This window comes from Loxodonta africana, chromosome 23 (assembly GCF_030014295.1).
Source record: "Loxodonta africana isolate mLoxAfr1 chromosome 23, mLoxAfr1.hap2, whole genome shotgun sequence".
NCBI classification, from domain to species: Eukaryota; Metazoa; Chordata; class Mammalia; order Proboscidea; family Elephantidae; genus Loxodonta; species Loxodonta africana.
The window spans coordinates 68,521,370-68,544,033 of NC_087364.1; the positions used below are offsets into that span (position 1 = coordinate 68,521,370).

Consider the following 22,664-nt stretch of genomic DNA (forward strand, 5'->3'; position numbering starts at 1 on the left):
CCTATGGAGCACAATTTTACCCTGACACACATGGGGTTGGTCGCAGTGAGTCAGAGTCGACTCCATGGCAACTATTTTATTATTATTATTTGCCTTTCCTGCTTCTAAAAGGTGTCCTCATTCCTTGGCTGGTGGACCTCACATCACAGTCTTCTCTTCCTGCTTCCCTCATCATGTCTGCTTCTTTCTTTGACTCCGACTCTCAGCTTTCTTCTTATAAGGACCCCTGGTAAAGACATTTGGCCTGCCCACCCAGGTAATCTAAAAGACTCCCCCCATCCCAAGATCCTTAATTTAATTACATCTGTAAAGCCCCTTTTATCCCGTCAGGTAACTTATCCATGGGTTCCAGGGATTAGGACGTGGACATCTTTAGGGAGACATTACTTAGCCTGCCATGATTTGTCAAATGGGGGTAGCTGCCCCCTGTATCAGCTAATGAAGGACATGCAAGAATATAGGCCTGGTATGGCCAGATTGGAGCCCTGGAGGTGCAGTGGTTAAAATCTCAGCTGCTAATCAAAATGTCCGCAGTTGGAATCTACCAGTCGCTCCTTGGAAACCCTATGAGGTAGTTTTGCTGTGTCCTATATGGTCGCTATGAGTCAGAATCAAGTCGACGGCAGCAGGTTTGATTTTTGGGGGGCCAGACTTTCTGTTTTGAGGGAAAAAGCAAAAATCCAGGTTTTCATGTGGAATGCCCCTACCCCACCATTTTTTTTTTTTTTTTTTGATGTTCACTGATTCAGATTTTTAAAAACACTATCTGAGCTACTGCTGTAGATTATATATGACAGGTCTACTAACCACATGTAGCCCTAAGACCTCCAGCTTGAGACCTCTGCATAAACAGAATGGGACACAGGACTAAGGAATTTTGATAGTGAGTGGGGTTTGGTCAAAGTCTGGTTGGGGCACTGTCTTAGTCATCTAGTGCTGCTATAACAGAAATACCACAAGTGGATGGCTTTAACAAAGAGAAATTTATTCTCTCACAGTCTAGTAGGTTACAAGTCCAAATTCAGGGTGTCAGCTCCAAGGGACAGCTTTCTGTCAGCTCTAGAGGAAGGTCCTTGTCATCAATCTTCCCCTGGTTGAGGAGCTTCTCTGCGCAGGGACCCCGGGTCCAAAGGATGTGCTCTGCTCCTGGCACTGGTTTCTTGGTTGTTTGAGTTCCCCTGCCTCTCCTTGCTTCCCTTTCCTTTCCTCTCTTATAAGATAAAAGGTGGTGTAGGCCACACTCTGGGGAAACTCCCTTTACATTGGATCAGGGATGTGACCTTAGTAAGGCTGTTACAATCCCACCCTAATCCTCTTTAACATAACATCACAATCACAAAATGGAGGACAGCCACACAATACTGGGAATCACGGCCTAACCAAGTTGACACATATTTTGGGGGGACACAATTCAGTCCATGACAGACTCTGATCACAGTGTGAAGCCCCGGGTAAGGAAATGCCCTTGAGAGGAAAATACATGCCATCAGTTCCCCCCTCAATCAGGAAATGGTGCCAACCCTTCCCCAAGGTGTTTAAGGTAATGGCCAGCTTGGGTCTGCTTGACCCAGGTGGTGTCTCTTGCGCCAAATCCACTTGTTTTATGGTGTCTGCTTCTGCTTACGGACTTTATTCTAGCTCAATACTTGGTTTTTGACTAGGAAGACCTTGGTGTATAACTTCAGCTCTGATTCACTGATTCTCGTCCCTGGCTATACTTATGAATCCCTTGCAGATGTGGGGGTCCTTCCTATTGAATAAGACTCTCCCAGGTTTGAGCTGAAGAGGTAGAAGATCGACATGGAGGGAGAGGCTTACCTCTTTTTGCTGGAAGGATCATTTCTGAAATGGATCCTCTATATTTGTGTAACATTAGACATCTCCCATCCACCACAAAGCATTCCTAAGTAGGCTTCTAGCTTAACATTTCATGTCCAAACCCAAAAAACCCATGGTCGTTGAGTCAATGCTGACTCATAGTGATTCTATAGGACAGAGTAGAACTGCCCCAAAGGGTTTCCAGGGAGTGGTTGGTAGATTTAAACCACTGACCTTTTGTTTAGCAGCCATAGCTCTTAACCACTGCGTCACCATTTCATGCCAGGTATTTAAAATCTATCGTGTAGGTTTTGTTAGTTTCATATTGCTGCTGTAACAAATTGCCATAAATTTAATGGTGTAAACAATACAAATTTATTATCTCACAGTTCTGGAGGTCAGAAGTCCAAGATGTCAGCAGGACTATGTCCTTCTGGAGGCTCTAGTAAAAAATCCATTTCCTTCCCTTCCCTGCTTCTAGAGGGTCCACCTGCACTCCTTGGCTTGTGACTACCCTCCTCCATATTCAACGCTGGTAAAAGGCAGTTCCTATTCTTCTCATATTACATGACTCTGAACTCCGCTTTTGCCTCCCTTTAAGGAAACCCTGGTAGTATAGTGGTTAAGAGCTATGACTGCTAACCAAAAGGTCAGCAGTTCGAATCTACCAGGCACTCATTGGAAACCCTATGGAGGCAGTTCTACTCTGTCCTACAGGCTCTCTATGAGTCGAAACCGACTTGATGGCGATGGGTTAGGTTAGGCTCCATATTTAAGGATTCCTTGATTACAGTGGGTATACCTGGATAATCCAGGATAATCTCCCTATTTTAAAGTTGGCTGATTAGCAACCTTAATTCCATTCCAACCTTAATTTACAGCCTTAATCCCTCTTTTCCATGTGTAAAAATGGTGTAAAGGAGACATCTGACCTCTTTGTCTAACTTCACAAGGGGGAAGGAGAATCAAGATCAACAGCCCAAGGCTGATTCCTATGAGGTGGACGTCAGACATCCTCTATCCTCCAAACTTTTTACCAATTCTGACACCAGCCGTCCCTCCCACCACACTCTCTACCTCTTTGCTGGGTTTGATAATTCACTGCGATGGCCACACAGAACTCACAGTCAATACTCATGATTATGGGGTTCATTAGGGAAGTGACAGGTTACAATTCAGCATCAGAAACAACTCAGGATATAGTTCTTCTATCAGGACAGGCTCTTCTCAGATATGCCTGCAGGCGCACCTCTCTGGCCCCTTGGCCTATGCCCTGCTCGTCAAGTGTTACAAAGCTGTTTTAGCTCTGCCAGTAAGTGCCTGGGGGTACCCCACTCCACCAGAAAGGCTTGGCCTGAAGGTGCTCAGCTCTTTTGCTCTTGGGTCCGTAAGCCTGGCTCTGCAGCCAAGTGCCTGAGGGGACCCTACTCCACCAGGAAGCCTCCTACCTAAAGATGCTCAGCTCTTTTGCTCTGTAGGTTGGCACACCCACTGTAACTGCCTTGCTCTGTGAGCTGGAAAGCCCACCATGCTGTCTCCTGCCAACCTTCTAGTTCAGCTGCCTCTGCTGCTGCCATTTCTCTGCCACTGCTTCTTGTCATCTCTTGCTGTCTTTGGTGTTACAGCTCTCTCTCTGCCTCCTGGGTCTATGAGGTCTCAGTGCAGGGACCTTGGGTCCAGTGGATGCACTCCACTCCTAGCTTTTCTTTCTTGGTGGTAGTAGGCCCCCCTCTGGGATTGATTGTTCCTTTAAGCCTATTAGGATGGCAGAACTGACCAATCCTCTTGTTAGAGCTCCATACACCTTATTTGCATGGTACCACCCCCCAAGGGTGACATGCATCTTATTTACCTTATTAGCAAGCTATCCAATCCCCTTGGTGGGCCATAAGCACCTCATTTGCTTGTCCCATCCAGTCATTTGGTGAGAGTTACAAAGACTGTGGCTAGAAGGGCCATATTAAGTAATTCACTGCACCACACCATGTAAGCTAATGTATTCACAAGTTCTGGGAAGTAGGACATGAACATCTTTGGGAGACCATTCTACCTACCACATGGGTTAACAACAGACCTATGAGATGACAGGGGATGTAGGTCTAAGGTACATAGTTTAACCAAGATCAATAAATAGAATGTGGCTGAGAACTTATGCCCAAGGTTTCTGCCTCTATAGAACTTAGAAAAGAATGGAATAGTGAGTTTCACGAATCACATTCCTCTCGTGCAAGTCCATGGTTTAATGGTTACCCTGCTTATTGTCCTTGCTTTCTGGTTCTTCAGAAACCTGCTTTCATTCTCCCCCTTCCCAGAGAAGTCTTAACAACGTACCTTCTGTTTTCCACCATCACAGTGCCCCTGTTTTGTCCCCTCTCCACCTGCGATAGGGGTGGGGTGGGAGAATCATTGCAGGAGAGGACATTGTGTGGAAGGAAATGAGAGTAGAGGTAAAATGGGACCACCTTTTTAAGACCAGAAGCCATTTACTTGGAGTCAATGCAGATGGTCGTTTTGGCAGCTAAGACGAGGGCCTTTGTTTTCTACCATTTTTGTTTTTTATTCATTAGATGAGGCAAGGCAGCTTTAACATTTTTCTCCCCCTCAAAAGAAATCCCGGTATAGGCCCCCTAAAGTATTATTCTCTGAGTTTGATTAGCCCAGGAAAAAGGGGCATTAGTGAGTGAGCCTTTGTGATCTGGGTCTCTTTCTAGGTTGTGGGGAGGGAGAGGCAGGCTTCTCTTTCTCTGGTTCCGCCTTTCTTAGCCCTCAAAATGACCTGGTTTTCTTAACAAGCATCATTAGGAATACACTTTATAAAAGAAGGAAGATCCCTGTAAGATCAGTTGAGCATAAAGGGGTTATCTCAACACTTAAACACTTACACATTGTAAATGATCATAGATGAATTTCTCAGTGGCTTCTTTCTCTAGAAATTCAAACAGCTGGAGCTATAAATCAGGAATAAAAGATAAAAAATGAAAAGGAAGATGAAAGTCACATCTAAGAGATGTCAACCCACTGCTATTACCTCAAAGGGTTTTTTGGTTTCATTGCACAATCGAGTAGCTAAAAGTTTGACACATTATCTTACATAAGACCATGTAAAACACACATGGCAAAATTGGGTGGCTGCTGGCACCATGACTTTTACATTCCTCAATTTTAAATCAATAAGCATTAAAACCACAAATAGATTTTTTTTTTTCCTAGTAGAATTTAATTACCTTTAAGACAGTAGCTATGGAAATGCAGTTTATGACGGTTTCAGGAATGGGACATTCTTGATCATGGTATATTCTGGAAGGAGAAATTCACAGCAAGGCTCTCCATTTTGAGTGCCTGGGTCACTTACAGCCCTGGGCACTTGCCTCTTTGAAAGGTGCCTTTGACCCCAGCCAGCCATTGTGGGAGCATCCCTGGGGCTCAGCTCCATTTCTGTCGCCAGTCTAGATGCGAGCTCAAGCATCACTGGCCACGTATCTGGCAGGACAGGCAGAAGTGCACTCACCCGCTCTGTGAAATCATCCCTGGAGTAGTCAGGAGTTGAGGCAACATAAGTGTCCTCAGTGACAAGACAGATGGTGGCCTTCTGAGCTGCTCCTGCAGCCCACAGGATGCCAGCGAGCACTGTGGCCAGGGCTTGCTCCTGCTCCCGCTTGCTTATTTCACGTAAACTATAATGCAGGGGGTGGGAGTATGAAGTCATTGGAATGAACAGTTTCCCACTCATGGGCAAGGGCCTCTGATTTGAGCCCTGGTGGTACAGTAGTAAAGAGCTTGGCTGCTAACCAAAAGGTTGGCAGTTCGAATCCACCAGCCGCTCCTTGGAAATCCTACGGAATCCACTCGATGGCAACTGTTTTTTTTTTCCTGTATACAGGATAGGCCTATGTGGTTGCTTCATCAACCTACAACTGAAAAGCCACCAGAGGTCTTGTCCTTTCTACTGTTGCTGGAAGTGGAGTTGATATAGCAGTACATTGTTTTCCTTAGTGATTTCAGCCAATCCTGCCATCGAGTATGATTCCAACTCATAGCAACCTTACAGGACAAAGTAGAACTGCCCTGTAGGGTTTCCTAAGTGATAATCTTTATGGGAGCAGATCACCAGGTCTTTTCTCCCACACTGCCACTGGTGGGCTTGAACCTCTGACCTTTCGGTTAAAGCTAAGAGCTTTAATCATTATGCCACCAGGGCTCCTCGCCTTCTAATCTGTGAGGAAATAAATTTGTTTGTTAAAGCCACCCACTTGTGGTATAGCAGTACATAACTAAAACACCCCCAGTGAATCCCAACACTGTCCTCTCTTCTGAACTCCAGCAGGAGTCCATTCAAACTCTCTAGCCCAATAAAATAGACCTCTTCCAAACTCAGCCTCAAACAATTCCTCCAGTTTTATCTCCAATGTTTCCATTTTACATATTCTCTTCCCCAGATGGACCAGCCCGGTGAACATATTTTCCACATGCCCACCTCCGTACCCTTTCTCATGCATTTCTCTGCCTTGAATGTCCGCACCTGTCCTTCCCAACTGTTATAGATCGAATTGTGTCCCCCAAAAACGTGTATCAATTTGTCTAGGCCATGAGTCCCAGAATTGTGTGGTTGTCCTCCATTTTGTGATCTGATATGATTTTCCTATATGTTGTAAATCCTAATCTCTATGATATTACTGAGGCAGGATTAGAGGCAGTTATGTTAATGAGCCAGGACTCGATCTACAGGATTAGGTTGTATCTTGAATCAGTCTCTTTTGAGAGATAAAAGAATCAAATAGAGAGGAGAAGGCCTTCGTACCACCAAGAAAGCAGCGTTGGGAGCAGAGCTCGTTCTTTGGACCTGGGATCCCTGCACTGAGAAGCTCCTATATCAGGGGAAGATCAATGACAAGGACCTTCCCCCAGAACTGACAGAGAAAGCCTTCCCCTGGAGCTGGTGCCCTGAATTAAGAGTTCTAGTCTCCTAAACTGTGAGAGAATAAGCTTCTGTTTGATAAAGCCATCCACTTGTGGTATGTCTGTTACAGCAGCACTAGATGACTGAGACAGCCCGGAAAACCCTATGGCGCAGGTCTACTCCGTTGCATGGGGTTGCTATGAGTTGGGGTTGTCTCGACGGCACACAACAACAACAAAGGCTTATTAAAGAACTAAGCAATGATTTATATAATCCATCCAGTTCTGTGGCAATACAGAAAAGAGTACCAAGGACCTTAATATGACAAAACTCTAGTACAAGGTAGAAAGATAGAGCGCTGTGAGAGTGCAGAGGAAGGACAGAGAACTTCCGACCGGGAGGATTCAGGAAGGCTCATGGGACGGTAGCATTTGGAACAGGTCTGTAATAGCTGTTACTCATTAACATTTACTTAATATTTACCACATGCCAGGTACTGTGTTCAATGCTTTACATTCAGGTAGCAAATGTTGTGTGCATTCCATCTAGACTTTGGGATCTCTTTTACTCAGTTGATGGGCACACCTCCCATCTGCTGCTAGTGGTGCTTTCGCTGGAGAAATGGTGCCATCTTGCCCACAAGTGACTAGGAATTATGCCCCCTTCCTAAGGATGGCCCATAGCCAATGACTGACTGGGGTGGGAGGTACAAAATCCCCACCCCCTTATCTGAAGGTGGGGCCGACTCTACCGTACTTTTAATGCTCCCTCCAGAGCTCCCTGTGGGATCAGGCTGAGGCTGGTTGTGGCTGAAAACCACATCCTTACTTAGCTTCTTAAGGAGCCCTGGTGGCCCAGTGGTTAACAGCTTGGCTGCTAACAGAAAGGTCGGCAATTTGAACCCACCCAGCAGCTCTACAGGACAAAGACCTAGTGATCTGCTCCCATAAAGAGCACAGTCTGGAAAATTCCATGGGGCCATTCTACTCTGTCACATGGGGCCACTATGATTTGAAATTGACTCAACCCCACACAACAACAACACTTAAGTTCTTCTCCTTTGACATTTTGCTTCCCACTCCCCCCCTTACAGATTTTTCCTGAGGGCACTTCCTTAATAAATCATTTGCATAAGAATTCCCATCTGGGGCTCTCCTTCCAGGGAACTTACCAATTTGTGATCTTAAAGTGTACCATACGTTTAGTTTCTGTTTTCGGTGATAACTTGTCCTGCCTGAGGGGAGATGTATGCCTTTTACTTCTTTACATCTCCTCTAATATCCCACATGGAGCTTTGCAGATGATAGGGTTTGTTAACTTCTAAAGATAAAACAATTTGAACTGATTTTTTTTTTTTTTTTTTTTGTCTTAATAAGCAACTACTAAACACTGTATTTTGTCAGCTGGGTTAAATAGAATTGATCCTTCATTTATCAGGTTTTCCATCACCCTTCTTTGTTCCTCTCTAGAATTGTCAGGTGGGGCTTCCCATCAAACTGTAGACAAGCAAGCCCACCTGAGACCTGGTGCTTCCTTAGACCTGACAGGGCGGTCTGCAGCAGAGCATAACACCTGCCAAGATTATTCCTGCAGCTGAACATTGAGGGTGACCCCAGGAGAGCCCTCCCCAGCCATGGAACTCATCCCCCTGCTAGAAATAGAGCCTGTCTTATGAGGCAGGTCCCCTGCCTGAAAAGGCTGAATTTTTCAGTCGTGATTATTTAGCACATAAAGGTTCTAGTGAAATGGGTAACACGTTCAAGTACTTCTGACGGTCCTCTCACCTGTGAATGTTACCATCTTTGCCCTTCCTTGTAAACAACAAGTATTTGATGATGGATGCTTGTACAGCCATCTGAATGCCTCGGGCACCTCCCTGAAACAAAGAGGATAAATAGTGAGACGAGTGAAGATGGAAGCAGGGGTTTACAACTGTAGTGGAACTACTCGGAGCCAAAGTTGCAAAAAAGAACTCTTATAAATGGATGGCATTGTCTATTCTTCTCTGCGGTCTTTTCCCTCCTGGTATAATGACATACCCCAGGCTAAGTCAAGCGTGTGGATGTGGTACAGGTGTGTACCATCCCTTTCTTTGGGTCATGGCTGGGCTAGAATCTGCAATGACTAGTTTTTTGTGGAGTTCTGTAGACTGGGGATACATGTCCTCCTTTATTCTACTTAAGGAGCCCTGGTGGCACAGTGTTTATGCACTCAGCTGCTAACTGAAAGGACAATGGTTCAAACCCACCAGTGGCTATGTGGGTGAAAAGACCTGGCAACCTACTCCCAGAAAAATTACAGCCTAAAAAACCCTATGGGGTAAGTTCTACTCCATCATAGAGGGTTGCTATGAGTTGGAATTGATTCAAAGGCACACAACAACAACATTCTACCTTAGGAGTACCTGGGTGGTGCAAACGTTTAACATACTTGTCTGCTGACCAAAAGGATGGAGGTTCAAGTGCACCCAGAGGCACCTCAGAAGAATGCCCTGACAACGTACTTGTGATCACTCAGACACTGAAAAAACTTACGGAGCACAGTTCTCCTCTGACACACATGGGATCACCATGAGTCGGAGTTGACTCTATGACAACTGGTAAATCCTACCTTCACTATGCCCCTGCTTCATAACAAATTTTTAGGTTGTAGGAGATAAGGGGGAAACCCTGGTGGTGTAGTGGTTAGAGCTATGGCTGCTAACCAAAAGATCGGAAGTTCGAATCCACCAGGCACTCCTCGGAAACACCATGGGGCAGTTCTACTCTGTCTAATACGGTCACTATGAGTTGGAATCAACTTGACAGCAATGGGTTTGGTTTGGCTTGGTTTTTCAGGAGGTAAGGGAGGAGCCCTGGTGGCACAGTGGTTAAAGCGCTTGGCTGTTAACCAAAAGGTCAACCGTTTGAACCCATCAGCTGCTCCATGGGAGAAAAAGGTGGCAGCCTGCTCCCGTAAAGATTTACAGCCTAGGAAACCCTATGGGGCAGCTCTACTCTGTCCTACAGGGTTGCTATGACTTGGAATGGACTCAACAGCAATGTGTTCAGTTTTTGGTGTAGGGGGTAAAGAACTAGTTAGCTAGCCCTTGAAATTTAGGCGTTGCCTGGTGGTCGATGGCATGAATTACTGTGATTTTAAAAAGCCAGAAAAAAAGTTTCTAGATCTCCTCTTGCCTCCTATACCCAAACTAGAATTTGAAAACAGGGATGTGGAGACTTGTTACAACGCAGACAGGATGTTAGAATTTCCAACAGTCTGTTACAATTTAAGGTTAATTTTAGATTATAAGTGTGTTTCTACATATGATTATAATGAAAACATACATTCATATGGATGAGGAACGAAAGGAAGCCTGAGTAGGGAACACGGGGAGTAGGATTTAAAAAAGTCATCAGCTGGCTATTACCTTTCCCACTTCCAAAGCAAAAGCCAGGTCAGAAAAAGGTTCACGGAACTTGAAATAGGCCTTTTTCCAATCATAACTGAAGATATGGGCAGTATTTCCAAAGAGGCTCTGTCGCAACTTCTGAAAAGAGGGGAAATAGATGATTCGATCAAAGATAACTGCTCTCAGACATCCTTCTCATCAGACCAGCTTTAAGCAAGATGGAGGAACCGTAGAGGTAGGTGGGTCTTTGTCCTCTTTCTACATTCAGGTTCACACTTCCTTCTCGTATTTTAATTATAAAAAGTCCTGTGCAAAAGAGTCATGTCAGGTTCAGTTACGAAATTTTCTTCTGAAGGCCCAGTGTGTAATCCTACAGCGTAGCGTCCTCTAGAGCGTTTTGTCCCGTGTGACTTACCGTCCATTGCCAGCCATCTTCCCTTCACCTCCTTGTAGTCTGTCGTGGGCTGTGGTCTGTCCCTGGCCCTTCGTCCTTATTCCGATGACTTCCTAACTCCTACTGCCCCCATCTGTGGGCCTTTCTCTCTCTCCCTCCAGAAAAGAGGACCAGACAGAACCCAATGTTTCTAGCCTGTGTGCAGTAGTGATTTATATATTAAACCAGCATTATCTCTTCTCTTGCTCTAGGATCTTTGAGGTTCTCCTGGATACTGCACAGAATGTTGAAATTGGAGAGGATCTTTAGAGCTTCGCTCAAAAAATATGAGCAAATTTTTTGTACGTCTTTATAAACATGAAAACAAAAGGGGGGATCCATTCATAATCAAGGCCCTTTGTGGAATATAGATATGTCAATAGGCTAACACCCTACGACTATGTATAAGACAATATATGACATCCCATAAGACAAGGACAAAGTACCATGAGAGAACAGAGGAAGGGGAGGGAACTTCTGATCAAAATACTTAGGAAGGCTTCATGGAAGAGGCAGCATTCGAGCTGGGTAAATGGCAGTCAGCATTTATTGAGCATTTTCTATGTACCAGACACTGGGCTAAGTGTTTTACGTTCAGAGTGTTGTTGTTAGTTGCTGTCCAGTTGATCCCGACTGATGGCCACCCCATGTGTGCAGAGTAGAATGGCTCCATAGGGTTTCCAAGCTGTGACCTTTTAGAAGCAGATCACCAGGACTGTCTTCCAAAGTACCTCTGGGTGTGTTTGAAATGCCAACATTTCAGCTAGTAGTTGAGTGCTTAACTGTTTGTGCCACCCAGGGCTCCACATTCAAGGAAAACTCTGCTAATATCCTTCTTTTACAGATAAGGGAACTGAGGCACAGAGAGGTTAAGGTACTTTCCTCAGGTCACACAGCTAGTAGAAACGGAGCTGGTGGAATTCGCACCCACTCCTCTAACACTGCAGCGGTACTTTCCGGCCTTTCACCCTGTATGCCCCACCTTTATGATTCCTGCCATATTCATGTGCCGATCATCACTTACTTAATAGTATTCATTAGCTTGGGTCATTTTTTTATTTAAAAAAAAAAAAAACCCACTGCCATCCAGTTGATCCCAACTCATAGCAACCCTATCAACAGAGCAGAACTGCCCAGGGTTTCCTAGGCTCTAATCTTTACGGAAGGCGACTGCCAAGTCTTTTTCCCTCAGAGCGCCTAGTGTGTTGAAGCCACCGACCTTTTGGTTAGCAAAGCCGAGCTCTTTAAGCCGAGCTCTTTAATCACTGCACCACCAGGGCTCATTTTTTTGTTTTTTTTTAAATAACTTAGGGAGCATTTATTTTCAAAAGAACAGTTTATATCATTTCCTTAAATGGGAATCCAAACCACTTTCTGTAAGTGATAAAATATAATGAAAATAAAACGTTACAGTATTACAGCTAGAGACTTCCCTGTGATGGCTCTGCCTGAGGCCTGCACTCTGATTAAAAAAGGAGGTTAAGAAAACCAAACCTGTTGCCATTGGGTCCATTCCAACTCATAGTGAACCTGGAGGACAGAGTAGAACTGCCCCGTAGTGTTTCCCAGGAGCACCTGGTGGATTCGAACTGTTGACCTTCTGGTTAGCAGCTGAGCTCTTAACCACTGCACCACCAGGGCTCCAAAAAAGGAGATAGGAAGTGTTAAAGAGATGTGAACGGGTACTTCTTCTGGCCTTATTAGAGGGATTGCCTGCCAGAGAGGAGAAGGGGTTAACTTTCTCATTAGGCTACTCAGTGTTACACAATATGTTTCTCAATGCCACATGCCCAAAGCACTCCACGTTCCATAGAGGCTACCTTCACACACTGAGGCACACCACACAAGAGAGAAAGATCTGCAAGCACACATACTCTAAGTACCCAGTGTCCAAGGACAAAGGAGTAGTTCGGCATGATTGGAATACTCTGTGTGTGTGGTGTGTGTGGTGTGTGTGTGTGTGTGTGTGGTGTGTGTGTATGGTGTGTGTGTGTGGTGTGTGTGTGTGTGGTGTGTGTGTGGTGTGTGTGTGGGGTGTGTGTGTGTGTGGTGTGTGTGTGGTGTGTGTGTGTGTGTGTGTGTGTTTGGACTCCGAGTCAGGCAGAGGGGAAGCTGAGGCTGGAGAATGACCAGTTACCAGTTGCTGTCAAGTGGACGCTGACTCACGGTGGCCTCATGTGCCCCATAGGGTTTTCACTGGCTGGTTTTTGGAAGTAGATCACCAAGACTTCCTTCCAAGGTACCTCTGGGTGGACTCGAACCTTCAACCTTTCAGTTAGCAGCTGAGCGCGTTAACCATTTGTACGTAGCTTGGGTCTAATCCTGGAGGGCTTTGTGTACCATATTCAGACATTTAGAGCCAGTTTAAGAGTGTGAACAAATGGAGCATGGGGCCAATGGGGGAGATACCTCTTCCCAGGTCTGCATCCGTGACAAGGAGACGCAGCAGGCCCCTGAGAGCAGGCCCTGATGGTTCTTAAAGAGGAAGGACACAGGCGGAGCATGCATCTGGAATGGCCTTCCCCAAAGCACGTCAGCCAGCACCTGCTTCCTTGGCTAGAGTTTATTTTCTGGCCTTCTCTGCTCTCGCCTTCAAAAGAGAAGGTTTTCTCTGCAGAGAAATAGGGGCCGGTGACTTTCAATGTGAACAAGGGCCCAGAAATGCACTCAGGGGGAAAGTATTCCTACCGTGTCCTAGGGTGGACACAACGTGCTCTCCTGGTCACAGACAAGAAGGGGGAGCTGGCAAGCACCGAGGCAGCTCCTGGAAGACCCAGACTTGAGGTGTACGATGGCCAAAGGGGGCCCCCAACCCAGCATATCCCCACGAGAGACATAGAGAACGAATGGAAAGTATCTCCCTCAACCAAGGCTGCACAGCAGAGAAAAAAGATGGCTACTTGGACTTGAGGACTGAGAAACCCCAGTTTGGTTACCTACTGAACGGGTGACCCTGGAAACAAATTGTCTGACTTCTTTATGTGCTTATCCAGAAATGGGGACAACCTCTGCCAGTCCACGTCTCAGATATCATCAAGGAGACAAAGTATGGAAAAGGCATTGAGACCCGTAAGTGCTGATCAAATGTAAAGTATTAGCACCTCTGTAAAAACACAGCCTGTCTGCATTGGAACGCGTTGTTGTGTGCAAGAAAGTCCTGGCACAGAAGGAAAAGGATCAGAGACTGGCAGGACGAAGGGAGGAGAAGCCGTTGTGTAATGTGAGAAATTAGGACCATCGAGACTAAGAAAGTTTAGAATTCAGATTCAGTTGAAATAAATTCTGCAAGCCGAGCCAAATTCCTGCCTGTGCTGCCTGTTGCTACCTCTAGCTTAGACAGCGTCACCCTCCAAAGGCATATCAGCGCTGACCTCTGATTATAGAATTTTAGGAATCAGGAGGGCATTTGAGATCTTACCAGGCGTGGAAATCATACTGTATAGGATTCTTTTGATAGGATTTGGAAACCCTGGCCATGTCCTGGGGGAGCCTGGGAAATAGATGGACTGCAGGCCTCTCAGGCCAGGCCCCATCGGCCAGGGTGACAAACAGATGACTCATCTTCTCTGTGTGACATCGACTTTTATATCATGTAGGAGATGGAATTTATAACAAGATTAACCTGACACATATTTAATGCCATGCATTGTGGTGGTGCTGGATGGTAACTAGACGTGAATGGCAAATGGTTCTAATAATGACTGTAATAGCTGTTATTATTTAACACAACCACGCGTGGTTTGTGGTTTTTATTTCACTTTGTTACCTTTCACGTGTTTGTAAGGAATGCCTATTTTTCATGACATTAACTTCCATTTGATGATGATGATGATGATGGTAACAGTGATCATAGTCATTACACACATACACACACATACACAGAGTGAAAGTCAGAGGCCCCAGGTCATTCTTCCCAGTAGCCTTAGGTTTCTAATCCCGACCCCTTGTACCTTGTCCCTGAGCTCAGAGATTCCCTTGACCACTTGTCCCTGTCTAGGCCTCCCCAATCCTTTCTCCACCCAACTGGAAGGAGAATAACCATCTTTGAAGCCTCTTCTCTAAATCCTTTCTAGCCTTATAAACTACCGGACCATCATGGAATCAGAGATTTTAGAATTAATGAGCCTGGAGGGAACATTTATATCCTAGACCATCAAATAGATTGGTAGACTCTTGGTTTTCCCATGTTCACCATCGATTTGTCTACATCTGGCATAGTGCCTGAGTACAGCACTCACAATGAGTATTTGTTGAATCAGAAAATCTAGTTCTGCCCTTTCATTCTACAATTAGAGGATCTGGAGCCCAGAGCAGTTAAGTGGCATGCCCAAGACTACATGTCTATTAAGTGGCATTGCCAGGACTCAAATGCAAGCCTTTCAACTTGTGCCAGCCACGGTCCCAGCAGGGAACAGATGGCCCTCTCCAATCAGGATGATTCATTTAAGGAAAGCTGAATACAGGTACTATGTATAAAGATGTGGGCTGGATGTAGGAAACCACAATGGCTAATGCAGTGTCCCAGGACTCGCAACAGTGAGGAGCCTTTAGGGTTCCTAGACCAGAAGGGTCAGGGGAGGATGGTTACTAGAACCACAAAGGAGAGCGTCCTGGTGGGAATGCTACCTTGAGAGGAGCTGTAACTTCAGATACAGGAGACCATAAACAACCCAACTTCATTCCCTCCGTCCCTCCAGCCTCCCTCCAGGGCTCCATGCTGGGCCAGACTTCTGGGCAGACAGCTGGGTGGAGAAGGATGGAGCGTGGATTTGGGTAGGGCCAACAGGAGACATCCACTACCCCATACTGAGACACCTCTCTAGAGATGGTCCACAGACGCTGTGAATCAGTTAATTAAGCCACCATCTATTGAGGCCCATCTATGAGCCAGACCTTATGCTGGGGGCACCAGGCTGTGCCTCTTGCTCCCAAAAAGCCACCCCATGCCTATTATCCTGCTCCTAGAGCTTTGTTCCTTGGGGAGCTCAAAGTTGGCCTCCCAGTATTTCATTTTTGATATTATACCACTGGATGGTATGCAGATACACCAAGTATTTGCTTCTTGGCTGCTGAGAAGAGGCTACAGGGATTCATCCAGGCTGAGTCCAGGAGAAGGGCCTGGGACTGGAGGAGGGTAGAGAACTTTCACTGGAGAGAAAAAAAGGCAACTGGATGGGGCTAGTGGGAGGGCCCAGAACAAATGCTCACCTTCTCTACAGCCTCCGCCACAGTTCATTACACCGAACACACTAGCAAATGTCAGGTTGCGGGAAGAGATGCTGCAGTGCTGGCACTAGGTCAGGACAAGCTGAGAAACAGGAGATCTGGGGGAAAGGAAGGCACATGGGTGCTTTACCACCTCACACAGCCAGCTTTCTCAGCAGATTCCCAGGAAAGAGAGAGTATGCACCAACATTAAGAAATGCCATGTATTCCTACACCAAGGAGAGAAAGGAGAAGACAACAACCAAGCAACAATAAAGGGCATTCTCAAGTGAATATTAGTATTCCGTCAGCTCTGATCGTTTGCCAGGCTGCTGCGCTTGCCGGAACGTCGATTCCAATCGGTCAAGCTTCCAGACCGCCGCCCCAGAACGTGCTTATTCAGAATCCCCAAGGCTTGCCGTCTTTAAATCCCAGGGTGCGTTTAATTAATGCTACTGCTATTTAAAGGAATGTTATTGTCTGGCCTACATAATGGGAATAAATCCAAATTCATTTTTTTTCTTTTTCTTAAAAAAAAAAAAAATCAATTATCTCTACTTCTGGGACTTCCTTAACACCCCGTCAACCCCGTTTCAGGCTGCAGTGGTCTGGTTCTTTTGTCTCCAGGCTTTTCCAAAGGGAGAGAATTACCTTGGAAAAGTCACCCAGGAGGTCTCAATTGCATCACATTTGTGTTTGTAGATAAGTCAGGGAATTCAGACCCAGACTCTTCTGCCTCCACCATAGAGAAAGAGACTGGACGACTTTGGAAATGTCTGTGAATGCTTTCTCTATACTTTGTCTTGAAGTTATGCTGTGAAAAGACTCCCTCTCATCCAAGTGTCTCTGTGTCCCACCTGCAACGGGTGACCACTGTTATGTCTTAGGAAACCTTCTGGAATTTCTATATGTATACTGGCAAATGCCAACATGGAATCATAGTTTTCTTTTTTCCACACAAAAGGTAGTGTATTATTCAGATAGGTATACATTGTAAAATGACATTCTCCCTTGAAATTCATTACCAAAAACCAATCAAACCCATTACCAGCGAGTCGATTGGGACTCATAGCAACCCTACATGACAGAGTAGAACTGCCCCATAGAGTTTCCAAGGAGTGCCTGGTGGATTTGAACTGCCAACCTTTTGGTTAGCAGCTGTAGCTCTTAACCACTGTGCCACCAGGGTTTCCGAAATTTATTACAGAGGCCAATATCTCATTATTAAAGATGGTTCACTAAAATCATTATTTTGTCGAGTGAAATACAGAGAGTTGCTCTAACTCCTGCTTCTATACCATAATGTGGATAGCATAACCACTGAATACTGAGGACCCTAATAGGATTACCCGTTACTGTCTTCATTGCTTAAAGCAGAAGGATTAACTAGGTAGAGAAGGCGCTCTGAGGCCAATGAGCAAAGTGCAGGGTCTTGTGAGAGCTCTGCCAACCTGCCATGAGTAGGAAATGACTCAATGGCAACTAACAACAAGAAGTCCCTATACCTGGAGTCCCTAAGTGGTGCAAAGTTAACGCGCAGGGCTGCTAAATGAAAGGTTGGAGGTTCAAGCCTACCCCAGGGCTTCAAACTGGCTCAGCCATGGCTGATGAAGCAGAATGAGAACTGACCTGAGCTGTTACAATTTGGGTGATCTGGAACAATAGCCAGAACAGAAAATATTATAGGTCAAAGCCCTGGAATGGGAGACTTGGAAGAGATGTAGTGAGCCCTTTCAGGAGCCTGATGCATGACACTGGATTATTGGCAGGACTGTGGACAGCGACACACATTCAAAGCAGTATGTTCGGCCGCCATCTCTGAGCGGGGCACTGCTGTTTCCAACTCTGCTTAAAATCTGACGGGGAAAGAGATTTGGTTGCTATGCAATGCTTACTCTGCCCTTGCTTTCTAAGAGGGAGAGTAAATTTCAGCAGGGCTTAGACCTCTAATTTTCTCATTCCAGATCACCCAAATTTTAGAAATTCGTGTCTGTTCTGGTTTTGCTTCCTCAACCATGACTGAACCAAGAGGAACCAGTTTGAAGCCCTCGTCTACAAGAGGCACCTTGGAAGAAAAGCCTGGCCATCTACTCCTGAAAAACCGGCCATTGAAAGACCGTATGGAGCACAGTTCTCCTCTGACACACGTGGGGTCACCATGAGTCGCAATCAACTTGCCAGCAACTGATACTGGTATTGGTAGTCCCTATATCTGGTTATATCCTGTCTGAGGAGCTTAAGGAAAGTTTACATTGAAGTTGGAAATATTGCAGTCAGACCTAGCCCTGCCTTTCTGCTCAAAAACCAGATGTAGATGTTGCGTGAAGGTTTTGTGTGGGTTCCAGGAAGGGATTTCACTCCACACACTCCTCTCAGTAAAGGCGTTGTGTGCACTGCGCAAACTACGAAACTTTATATGCATGGTAGCTCTGACTGCAGAGCAAATGTGAGTCTTTGCCCAGATAACTAGGGTGGCCCTGGGTTGTTTGTGCTAACACGCCTCAGTGTGTGTCAGCATGTCCTCAGAACAGGAGTGACCTCTTTCAACTCTCTCTTGTAGGATCCCAAAGAGAGGTCTCTGCCTGATGTTCTAGAATGTAGGTGGGGTGGGAGGGTTGGGGTGTGTTACAGATTCAATTGTACGCCCACCCCCAAAATGCGTGTCAACTTGGCTAGGCCATGATTCCCAGTATTGTGTGGTTGCCCACCATTTTGTGATCTGATGTGATTATCCTATGTGTTATAAATCCTAACTTTTACATTGTTAATGAGGTAGGATAAGAGGCAGGACACACTTTACAGGATTACGTTTCATCTTGAGTCAATCTCTTCTGAGATATGAAAGAGAGAATCAAGTGGAGAGGAGAGGGACCTCCTACCGCCAAGAATGAAGAACCAGGAGGGGTGCACGTCCTTTGGACCTAGGGTCGCTACGCTGAGAAACTCCTCAGCCTGGGAAGATTAGTGACAAGCACCTTCCTCTAGAGCCGACAGAGAGAGAGAAAGCCTTCCCCTGGAGGTGGCACTCTGAATTCTGGCTCCCAGCGTTCTGGACTGTGAGAAAAGTAATTTCTCTTTGTTAAAGCCATTCACTTGTGATATTTCTATTATAGCAGCGCTAGATAACCAAGACAGGATGGATGTGGCCAACTTGTCTTGAGATGCCCTGGGTCTCAATATGATTTAAAATCCAACTGGTGAAATCTCTCACCATAGCTGTTACTGTTGCCTCAGCTTGACCCGTGCCTCAGCTTCCCCAGTTGCCAATCATGCCTTTTTCACCATGATAGCTGGTCCTTTGGACATTTGCCAAGGCATCTATCTCCAGCCTTGGCCTATTTAATGCAATGAGGAGCACCTAGTTTTGCCTCCTGGCTGGGTTTCTGCCTCAGTCCTTTGTCCCCGCCCTGGTCAAGTCTTAAGGTGGAGCCAATGGTCCCTGGAACCAACAGTTTCCAGATCCACTTGGATCCTCAGCCGTTGGGTTCTCTTCAAATCTGTGCATTAGCTGGCAACCCCAGAAAACATTTCCTACTTAGAGTCAGCTCCTTGTCCTGGGACTGGGGCTGGCACAGGTCTCCCAGCTACACCACTGGCACATGGCATTTGCTTGCTCCCTCCTTCCTTCACATGGGCTGGGTCCTTTCTTCCACATCAACGTTGTTTTACGCATTTGCAGCCCTCTGCAGTCTGCCTCTTAAAAGGTCTGTCCTATCCTACTTTACATAGTGAATTATTTTAATTTTTAATTCGCCCAGTCCCTCAATTTTAACTGTCAAATCCAAGAACCGAGTAAACAGAGACTCCATGAGTTTAGGAGGGAAAGACTGTAACATCACTAGTGTCCTTGAAAAATACCATAAATAAATCATTTGAATTCTATTCTCTTTTTACCAGTAACAACCATCCAGAGTCTTATCTTCAATAATACTCTCACATGACAGCAGATAAGATTCCCCAACCTTGTTGTTTTGGGAAGATTATGTTTCGTTTCATGTTTAGTTGACAAGCTATACTTACCATGACCATTGCTAGGGAGATAGGCACGCCATTCAATTTTGAAGAGATGATAGAGGGGTTGGGAATAGAACAAAGGCTATTTGATGGCAAATGTCCTTGTCCTTTGGGATGAAGTATTCCTGTTACATCTTCAGTTTCATCAGCAGGTAGGTGGTTGCCTTCATGATTCTGTGCAAAATTTTGCCCCCAAAAACAAAGCATACAGAGCTGGTAATGATCTTTTTTTTCTCCTTTTCTCTTTCTCTGAAATACCAGTATTCAGAAAATGTTGTCTCCTTTTTAAAGATGTCTGAAAACTGTGATAAATAACAATGAAAGAGGGGGGAAATCTCTGGGTCTGTGTCAAAGGGGGCCTCTCATAAGTTTTCTATGACTTGCAGAGGTTAAATGTAACTATGGAAACATAATTAGTGCTATCAAGACCTTGACTTGAAATTACATTCAGAGAATGTAAATGTCACTATCTCTTTGTTTTGAGAAGACAACATTTTATGAACACTGAGTGAACCTTTCCAGGCTCTATGAGGTCTTTCTCGTTATGTTGTTAACCGGCCAATAAACCAAGTCAGATTATCTCCTTTTAATTCTTTCAAATTCCCGTTCCCCACTGAGTATAATAATATTCTTCCTCAAAAAAAAAAAAAAAGACATCCCCACCTTTCGAAAATCTATTTTAACTTTTCTTGACTGATTCTTATAGCATTTGAATGTAGCTGAGTGTCCGCTCTTCTTCCGATTTATTTAACCTCTCTCCTAATGTGGTTTTGGACCCTAATGTCATGAAACAAACCTGCTCTATCGGTAGCTGAAACAGGAAGGAAATTGCCTTCTTTTTCCGGATTGCTGGAGGTGAAGGTGCTTTTTTATCTCTGAAACACAGCATCCGAATCACAGACTACTACTCATGGAATAAGACACATTTTGCAAATCAAATGGGAAGTTTTTACATTTGTGGCAATGGGTCTCTCCCCCACCTTATGTAAAGCATAACTTGGTATTTATTTATTTTTTGCCTTTCGAAGATTGTTTTATCTTTTGAATGTTCTATCCCCCAAATGACAGCTATCTCCATTCAATAATCCCAAGACTAAAATAGCACCATTATCTCCCTGATGCTTATTTAGACTGTGGTTAACAGAGTTGAAGCACAAATAAGACTTTTGATCACGGGTTACTTGGAACAGGATGCTTCGGTGTTAGGGTATTAATAATTTGAGCTTTTGATCATATCATATACTAAAAACAAAAAACACCATTGCTCCCAAGTCAATTCCAACTCCTGGCGACCTTACACAACAGAGTAGAACTGCCCCGTAGGGTTTCCAAGGAGCAGCTGGTAGATTTGAACTGCTGACCTTCTAGTTATAACATGCTAGTGCCAGGAAAATCCCTCTTAATATTTTGTGTTGTGCTTGTTCAGTGGCTGAACTAACAGCTCAAATACAAAGTCCATTATTGCCTAAATTTTCCAAGGTAGAGTCAGACATCTTTCATCTTATATTGTACAACACATTAAAAAAAAATTTTTTTAATTGGGGTTCAGTCATCTTTCCCTTATTTTTTGAAAATGGTAAAGGAAAACTTTTTTTTTTTTTTTTCCCAGAAGCTGAATAAGGACGGTAACTATTTTCAAAACTACCTCTCCTCAGAACATGGGAGCACTTGGCTGTCGGAACCTAGTGTTATTTCACAAATGTAGGCACTCTAGAGTCTAATATTACTTTTTTTCTAAAATAATAAACATATGGTGCTCTTAATGATGAAAACTAGCTCTCAAAAGCAGGAAGAGGGTTTTATAAAAAAGAAAGCACAAGAAAGGATCCTCAGAAGAGGTTTTCTAGTTGCATGTCTTCACATGTTAAAAGCCCGTGACATTACGTGCATGGAATAAATGCAGATTATATTGTTAATGTGATTGTTTGAAGAAGCAACTAGAGGAAAACACACTGGCTTTGAGAAAAGTCATTACCTGAGGAGTTGTATTATTGGCTCCTAACCTACAAATGAAAGAGAAAACATCAAGTAAATTACTCACTTCATTCAAACGTCACACCCTCAATCCCCCAAACTCTACCCTTTCTGAGGAAGTCTCTTTCCACAAAGTAGGTATACCTTGAAGCATTTTAAAAGTAAATCTATAATCGAGACTTCTCACATAGCATACATAAAAGTTGATTACTTAAACACCCTCTAACACCCTCTCATTTCTAGAGAAATGAGAAAACAACACCTTACCTGTGATAACTAAAGATTTCCCTCCATTTGTCAAGAAATGAAATTTTCCTGGTTATCTCTTCCAAATCCAGCTTTTGGGAGCATTGTTCCTGGCCTGAGACCTCCCTGTCCATTTGAATAGTGTGAGAAATTGAAAGAAAGGAGTTATTAGACTGAGAGAGGGAGTTCCAACCGTGGAGAAGAGAGATGGCTGGTGCAGATGGCCGGATGAAGCGCGTTACCCCTATTTTGACCAGCAAGGAGATCACACCACACGACTGCCGCTCGGGGCTCACTGTAAGCCCCTGCTATCAGATCATAATTAAACTTTCATTAGAGGTGGAATACTTTCTGTGTTTTTGTTCACTGTATAGATGCCATGAATGTTTAATACAAAACACAGATTTATAAACAAAGGGATTACAATTGCTTAGCTGTATCAAAGCAAACTTGAATAATTTAATTGATAAAAGATATCATGCTGATGAAATGTGATAGTTCCTTATTCTGTGGTATCTCCTTGGAGGTGTTGGTCGAACAGAAATACATAGCCAAAGGGGCTAGATCTAGCCTGCTGATATCTAAAAACTGTGTTGTCTTAGTTATCTAGTGCCTCTATAACAGAAATACCACAAGTGGATGGCTTTAACAAACAGAAATTTATTTTTTCACAGCCCAGGAGGTTA

At 44.6% G+C, this 22,664-nt stretch overlaps 1 protein-coding gene across 1 annotated transcript in view; it reads right to left on the reverse strand.

Annotated features, from left to right (window-relative positions):
• The window catches only part of MINDY4B (MINDY family member 4B), a 44,364-nt gene extending 22,123 nt beyond the window's left edge, over positions 1 to 22,241 (reverse strand). Inside the window, exons 1-7 of the mRNA XM_023555424.2 lie at positions 22,000 to 22,241; positions 21,734 to 21,761; positions 19,765 to 19,932; positions 10,125 to 10,244; positions 8,500 to 8,591; positions 5,327 to 5,492; positions 4,701 to 4,766 (exon numbers count right to left, since the gene is read on the reverse strand). Of these exons, the coding sequence (XP_023411192.2) occupies positions 4,701 to 4,766; positions 5,327 to 5,492; positions 8,500 to 8,591; positions 10,125 to 10,244; positions 19,765 to 19,932; positions 21,734 to 21,761; positions 22,000 to 22,112 (753 nt within the window). The 5' untranslated portion in view covers positions 22,113 to 22,241. The remainder of the gene's footprint in view (positions 1 to 4,700; positions 4,767 to 5,326; positions 5,493 to 8,499; positions 8,592 to 10,124; positions 10,245 to 19,764; positions 19,933 to 21,733; positions 21,762 to 21,999) is intronic.
• Between the last annotated feature and the right edge of the window lie 423 nt (positions 22,242 to 22,664).